General features: G+C 36.4%; 1 protein-coding gene across 1 annotated transcript; it reads left to right on the forward strand.

Annotated features, from left to right (window-relative positions):
- Positions 1-3,280: 3,280 nt before the first annotated feature.
- LOTGIDRAFT_102805 (hypothetical protein) lies at positions 3,281-8,528 on the forward strand (the record flags this gene model as incomplete). The annotated part of the gene is made up of 3 exons (XM_009045504.1): positions 3,281-3,470; positions 3,781-4,245; positions 8,209-8,528. Coding segments are annotated over 3 exons (975 nt in total), but the record flags the coding sequence as incomplete, so codon positions are not given.

Below are 8,528 nucleotides of genomic sequence, written 5' to 3' on the forward strand. Positions count from 1 at the left end.
GCCCTGCTTCTGTGATGATTACAAGGCATCATAAAGCTTCTCACTGGATCGCGACAGCCTTGCTAGAGCGGGAAACTTTTAATTCGAGGAGATGCATTCACGTTTTTTAAATTCACACAAAATTCACACATCAATGTATATCACGATTATCGATTATATCTATTTATATATTTACGAACTATAGTGGTCAATTGGTTGAATTGAGTGAATATGACTTCCATGTCATTTGCATGAATGAATTGAATTTTCATTAATGGCTATATTTCAGGGGGGGGGGGGGGAATAGTTTCGATGATAGTATCATTGAATTGCGTTCGTTGTACAATTTGACAGACAAAGTCTCACTGACGGACAAGAACTACCCCTAAGCCCTATCATGTTGAACGTTCTGGACATTTCACAATAGCGTGACAGGAATAATAATGATACATGATAGAAAACCCGACACACTAGATACATAAATTACAATATTATATGATATGGTAACATATTTTATAGCTCAATGAAACTACGTATAGTTTTTACATGGAAATAAAAAATGTAAGAATAATACTTAGTTTCGTATGCTTTTATAGCATGTTAAATGCAAACAGGACATAAACAATATCATTATGGATGTACTTTCATATATCGAAATGGGCCCTCAATCCAATTTCCCTTTCGATTAATTAAAAATCAAATTTTATTTCACTTCAAATCGTCTTCAATAATTCAGCTTTAGGTTATGCTTAGAGGCATCATTTGCCCCGATCTGTGAACATCTTCAAGGGTAACTGTATGACTTGTTTTTTTTTAAATCTCATTCTAGGAGGTGTTACATTGGGAGATTTATAAGATGATACAGTGTATACTATTGTTCGGTATCTCCATATCACTATTCTTCGATTCATGTATACTGGTATCATCAAACATCCAATTTGTGCCAGGCACTGACCATTTGGTGACTACTGCATACATTGAGCTTCGCTACAATCCTTACCGTTAGTGCTGTCAATGCTGTAAATTAGATGTACTTGTAATGGTATAATATCGCGTGAGATCTTGATTACTGTTATTGATGCTTTCTAAAGTCACGCATTGTGATCACTTTTATATATCCCAATACCATCAATAATTATATTTTATCTTCTTCTACTCAACCATTGTGAAATGTACAGAAATAAATTGTTGTTGAGGTTGTTCGATGCAAGGGCAGGCGCCCACTCTCGCGAAGATAAAAATTGTACCTTTTGAAATTATAATAATTATATACTAATTGCAAACATGACTGTTTCGGCCTTCTGAGTCTCATCAGTGCAGTTCTGATAGGTAGGTAGGTAGATGACAAGTTAACGTTCGCTTCCAGCGGATGCTGATATCGCAAACTAGGTATTTGTTGGTAGTCGTAGTAGTTGGTAGTTGGATTGGTTCAAATTGGATGATTCTGTGTTGTTTGTTTGGTTGTTGATTCTTCGTTAGATCTGGTCGGGTCGAATGACATGGCGGTGTAACTCGGCCCTGGATGGTGTGGCGTGTGTTACTCGATCTCCTTCATTCCTCCAAACTCGTTCTGATCATGATATTTCTTGTTGATTGGTAGTCGAATGGTAGTCGTTGGTTTGGTTTGGTTAGATTATCTGTTATCTGTTGGAGCAGTACTGATATTGGAGTTGAGGTTTATATATCCGCCTCAGATGATCCCGCATATGTGGTATCATCGTACCATGCCAGAGTGTTCAAACTAGCAAGCTAGTGATCTGCGCATACAAGCTAACAAATATACTAAATAAACAAACTAGATTATGTGCATACCCCAAAAGAGATGCCGAATTAACAAATCCAGCCGTAGAATGACATCAGTTGTTTCGGACGCATGCGTATGGCCTGACTCGGAAGCGACTCTCAATATAGTTTTTGTACTTCGGACTTGGAGTGGATAGATATAAGAGTATAAATAGATATATAATTGTTACATAAACATGTTTTATCAGCCCATCATATTGTGCTTATTACCTGGGTTGACCTATATTCCATTGCTCACTTTGTGAAAAACTCACGCGACCCGATTAAACACAAAGAACATACAAGTTCCTGCAATATGCTTAAAAACACCGAAAACCACTCGGGGAATCCAGAACTTCGTTACAACGACACACCAGAGATTCATTCTTCAAAAAATGGCAATTTCAGAAAGGACTGTGTCACCAAAGAAGCAGCAATGGAGAGTGTTGGTGAAACTGAATCACCATTGACATCGGCTCAGCATTGTGAAGGTAAGATTATAAAACAATTATGTTTTCTATACTACGCTATACCACACGGATGTCCCCTTTTAGAATTTCGGTTTTATAAAACAGATAAATATTTACCAGTTTCCATTACCAAACATTGCCTGAAACTGCAAGGCTGACATTTTATATAGTTTGAAGTCATTTGATACTGCCCAAATTCCTATCTGATGTTCATGCACGAAGTTTGATTAGTATAAACCAATCGAAACCAGTGTATTTTATCCTGTAGGTTTTGAGAATGTAGTAAATCAAGATGATATTATTTGTGAACACAATACATCAAATGCTTCATCTAATGATGACAAGAATAACGAATTAGAATTGCAAACAAACTACAATGATTTAGAGGAACATTCAGACACTGCAAAGTCGCACGAGACTAAACAGTAAGTTTAGTTATCATATAATTCGTTTCCATTGTTGATGAATTAATAGAAGAATACATAGCCTACTTAATCAGCTATATATATGGTACGCTCCGCTTTGATGATTTAGTTTATTTCCGACTGAAACCATCATCGTTGAAAACAAATGTGATTATTTTCACTTTCTAAAAATAGAACTCTGAAGTTGCCGTTGTTTCTGAAAACAGCATTAGTTATTGGTAATTGCTATTTGGCCACCTTACCATTTGGATTTCTTATTGGTTTAGGAGTTTTATTTGTTGAAATTATAGATGAATTTAATTCAACTCGTGCTGAAGCATTTCCTATTATTTCTGTTTATACTGGTTTTATGTTTGGTGGAGGTAAGAAATGTCGGATGTAGCTAAGGTATAAAATTTTCTTGTAGAAAAGAAAGACATCTTTCCTGATCCAATTCAACCGCCACATTGCTGTGAATGTATTGAGATTGCCAATCTTAGTATTTTTCAACCTAAATCATCCCGATATGTAGTATAAGACTATCGAACAAAAAAAAACTGTCCACATTCGTTAGGAAATCTTTATATATTTATATATTTTCTATAACACGTACTATTTTCTAGTTGGAAACAACCATCTAGTAGTGATACCTCCCGATTCTCGCCTTTATATAAAATGTGTTTCTACATTTCAGGCGCGATTATGGGGCCATTGCTAAACAAGTATAATGCTGGTAAAATTATGATACTTGGAGCTGTTGGAATTTTGATCGGATGCATTATGTGTTCTTTCGCTCCTTCCATCATTGTCTTAGTCATTGCACAAGCCTTCACAGGTAACTTTTACCATAACATTATAGTGTGAGAGCTGTTATCAACTTTCTTCTGTCTAGTCATCTTATTGTCCGATGCCTTAAGGATGTTATCACGTTATTCCTGTGTTTACATGTTAATCGAAAACTTTGAATACAGCACCTGTAACAGAATTGTTACACAGTATTGAAATCGTATGCCAGTCATACCATACACAGTTGTAGACATAAGAAATATTGCGTAGCACGTGGTAATTTCAGTTTTCGATGAAATTAATATATTTAGTTTTCGATGAAATTAATATATTTATACTTACTATTTGGTTTGTTGTAGGTATTGGTCTCTCTCTTACGTTCGTACTGCCGTTCGCAGTTGTTGGTGAAATGTTTGAAAAAAGAAGGGTCATTATGATAACCACAGTGGGTGTTTTTTCCGCAATAGGCATAGTCTATTTCTCTCACCTTACTTCTACTTTAAACAATGAATTCGGCTGGAGAGGAACCTTTCTAATATTTGGTGCACTTTTCCTCAACTGTGTACCAATTGGAATGTTGATTATGATTTTCAGGACAAGACGAAATCGATTATTAGGCCCGCAGAAGCCTAATTTTAAATCATTGTTGAATTTTCATTTGTTCAAGAATCCTGCTTTTCTAGTATTTGCGTTTAACAGCTTCTTTGTTAACGGCATGTTCACAACTTTAGATATGTTTTTTATCGATATGTTAAGAAGCCGACATTTTGATATACGAAATGGTCCTTTTCTGTTGTCTGTCAATGGATTTGCAAATATTGGGTGTAGGATCTTTTTCACCCTGTTATCTCCATTGCTGAAATGTCGGCAAATGACAATTTTGCCATTTTGCCTTTTCCTGTGTTCAATGGTAGTGTTGGCGTATGCATATTTTGAAACGTATACTCAGTTGCTTGTCATCTGTATTATGTTTGGATTTTTTTGGGGGAACTGTACCGTGCTTTACCCCGCTATTGTTTTAGAGATTTCAGGATTAAAGATGTATGCAACTGCTCTAGGGTATATAAATTTTATTTGTGGCATGGCGGGATTCCTAGGCGGTCCTCTTGTAGGTAATGTATATTTATATTAATGAGCAACCTTCTATCGTTATTCGAAAATTTATCATTTTTTAAACCTAACTAATTATATTAATTGTTGAGGCGTAATTATGCATGCTTAAATAATAACCTTGATACTGTGTATTTCAGGTGCTATAAAAGATGCTACCAAATCATATAATATGGTATATTATTTATCTACTGGATTGGGTTTAATGTCCTGTGTTCTTACCATTCTAGTTATACTTTCTCGAAAATATAAAGAAAGAAAAGTAAAAATGGATTGGGGAAATGAGGCCAATAGTGAATTGATGACAAAACTACGTTAACTATTTTGCAAAAACTATATTAACATGTGCAACTAAATTTACAGCATTATGCTGTTTTCAAAATAGAAGTACCTGTATTTCCAAAAATACATTGTATTTTCACACACCACCCCACTATCACACGAAAGGCCTTAGTCTCTAGCATGCCACTGGAACTGACAATAAGCTTATGAAACAAGCCTATATAAATGCAGCTGGACTTTGATCGACAGAAAAATAAAAAAATTGCCGTAGGGTGGGGGGAGACTATTTACCAGTATTCCAATGTACCAGCATGCAGTTTCCGAGAAAGCAGGCGCTTTCAAACAAATGTTTTGTGAAACAAAAAACAATGTTTTTTGCAAACGCTCACGACGGATTAACCAAAGTTAATATGCCAATATATTCTTAATCCAAAGTCAAGCTGTTTATTTTATCCAAAACCTTAGTTTAGTATGTAAACTGTATTCTTTGATATGGCAATGCCAGGCCCGAAGCCAAGGTGGGGCTTGCCCCAATCTTGCCCTCCCCTCCCCCGAAACATTGTTTTAAATATATATAAATTCATTTTACTGAGTTAAGGGGAATCTTAATCTTGAGCCTTAAAACGCGTAGGGAAATGTCAGGAAAGCCCTAAACAAACAATCTTGAACCTTAATTTCGCCGGGTTTCCAGGTGTCTTATTCTCAAAATTTTCTTGTAGTCCCATATACAAACATTAAATTCGACAGGAAATGTGAGCAAATCACGTTTCAGGGAGTCAAATTCTCTCAAATTTTCTAGAGGTTCCCAGACTTGTGTGTCAAGGCGTCCTCGGCAGCAATAAAGGTAGCAATAACTCTATAGAGAGCACCACTGTACAGAGTAACAATTCACAAAGGTTTCCGGCAGGGAAGGGGGGTACCTAAATTGCCCCCCCCCCCACCTTTTGATTGGACGTTTGCCCCACTCCCCAGAAGTACTACGGGCTACGGGCCCGGGAAATGCATGCATTATCTATTACTATCATAACTGACTCGTGTGCTTGCATATCAATTGACAAATCACCTGTTTCCATTTCACAAAGCTGAATAAAACGAATCTAACTACAGTGTTTGGATACTAAAGGGAATCACAATGCGTGACTTTCAGGAACGCACTCCAGACGATCGAGAACTTGAAGTTTTTTCATACAGCAACGGCGATTTAGATTCTTCTAATTCCACTACAACCAGCGGTCCGAATGTTAGCAATAAATCTCACAATTCAGTCGAAGTATCGGATGATGTATTGGCCAGCCCCTGTTACCAAGATCAGTCGTCTTCCTCTGATGAAAATATAGGGTGTCAGAACAAGTTTGATGATTTGGGTATTCCTGAATTGGAATGTAGAAATATAATGGTATCGAAGACAAACGAAAATTATGTGAATAAGAAAGAAACGTCGGACGAAACAAGCTCAAATATAAACATCGGTAACGCCCGGGGACATAAGAAGATCTACGTTAAAGATGACTCAAATCATGTTAGTGAAGATGAAAAACTTAAAGTGACACCAAACACCAAGGAAAAAAATGAAATTGACAAGAATATTGGGCACATGCAAATCAAAACCGCGGCATCAGCAAATGGTTTTGATTGTGCTGCATTTCAAGACGACAACGATTATGATCCGGATAATGCAACAACAGAAAACGTAACTTACCTTAGTACACATTCCAATAATTCAGAGCCGGAAGTGTGTATATGTGATACATATGCGACTCAAAAGTAAGTAAATCAGTGGCCTCTTTATAGCTGACCAAATTCTCATAGTACATGAACATTTTCGTAACAGTAGTTCAGATAGAGATGACCCTTTATACTGTTCATGGAAAAGGAATACCGATAAAATAGTTGAAACATGCCTTACCGGTCATAATTATAGTTTTTCTACTTTCAGGAGTGCAGTGTACCGGTTTCCATTGTTTCTGAAAACAGCATTAACGATTGGTAGTTGTTTCATGGCCTCTCTGCCGTTTGGATTTCTCATTGGTTTAGGAGTTTTATTTGTTGAAATTATAGATGAATTTAATTCAACTCGTGCTGAAGCATTTCCTATTATTTCTGTTTATACTGGTTTTATGTTAGGCGGAGGTGAGAATAGTGTTACACTTTATTTCCATTCTTTCCTAGATTATTCTAAATGTTTATCCACCTCTCGTACAAGGCCTACGTACTTGAATATTGTGAAGACTTGCTTTACCTACTTTGATAATGGTGGTGAGTATTAGAAGCTAAGTTTTTATGATTATTGCTCAGAAACATCTGTTAGATTCCAGGTGGAGGTAATAATAATAATAATAAATCTTTATTATCCCAAAAGGGCAATTCATTTTACAACAAGGGAGATCTCGGATACAAAAAAAATAAATAAATAGGAACCACAAACAAATGAAACACAAACATAAATACAAACACTACCTAGAACATAGACACGGTTATTTTCACTGGAAAAAATGCCTTTAGAATTAAACTTTCGAAAAAGATAAAGAATAAAGGGCTCTGTTGCTTTTTGCAGAAAGGTCTTACTTTCTTACACAAAATTTCGACATGCGCAGGCCTGAAAGGAAGTGCCTTGAAAACAACGTATCTCTTTTCAGGGGCAATATTAGGACCGTTTATAACCAGATATAATGGTGGTAAGATCATGGTGGTGGGAGCCATAGGAGCATTTATTGGTTGTATTATGTGCTACTTCGCTCCATCAATCATTGTCTTGGTAATTGGGCAAGGTTTAACAGGTAATCGATTTGTGCTTATGTTACGTAAATACTGTACTTGTAGCACTCATCAAAAACTTGAACGGTGGGTTACATACAGTCACATTCATATGCATTATGTCGGTACTTAAAAAATATAGCTTTTGCATGTGACTACTTTCTGAGCTATCATAAAACGCCTAGTCGTGGTGGAATTGCAAGACGTCTGAACAATTGGACTGGTGCAAATGAATTCTTTCAGTATTCCTGAGGCACTAAAAGTTTAGAAAACCTTCCTTATATAGCTTCTGAAATGGGATTTGGCAACCTTCTGGCGAAGTCTGAATTGCTTGCAAATGAATTTTAATACATACATAATTTGTTATCAATATGCTGTAGGTATTGGTCTGTCTCTAACCTTCTTGCTCCCGTTCACTGTGGTTGGTGAAATGTTTGAAGAAAAAAGGGTTACCATGGTTACTGTTGTCAGTGTATTTATAGGAGTCGGCAATGTATATTTTCCATTTCTGATTTCCGTCTTGAATGAAGAATTCGGTTGGAGAGGAACCTTCTTGATAATTGGTGCATATTTTCTCAACTGTGTTCCAGTTGGTATCCTGATTATGATTTTCAGGAAGAGGCGAGATGGAAGTATCGGAGGCAGAGTTTTAGTAACTGTTATATCGCCATTTTTGAAATGCAAACGAATGACAATTTGGCCCCTATTCCTTTCCTTGTGTTCGGTGACAGTTTTGACATTTGCATATTTCGAAACCTATAATCAGTTACTTGTAATCTGTATTTTGTATGGACTTTTTTGGGGCAACTGTGCTGTACTTTATCCTGCCATTGTCATGGATATTTCGGGACTGAAGATGTATTCAACTGCTCTAGGATACATCAATTTTATTGGTGGAGTTGCAGGAATGTTCGGTGGCCCGCTTGCAGGTGATACATATATTTTGCATTTCATTGTTTGA

This window comes from Lottia gigantea (genome assembly GCF_000327385.1).
Source record: "Lottia gigantea unplaced genomic scaffold LOTGIsca_1, whole genome shotgun sequence".
NCBI classification, from domain to species: domain Eukaryota; kingdom Metazoa; phylum Mollusca; class Gastropoda; family Lottiidae; genus Lottia; species Lottia gigantea.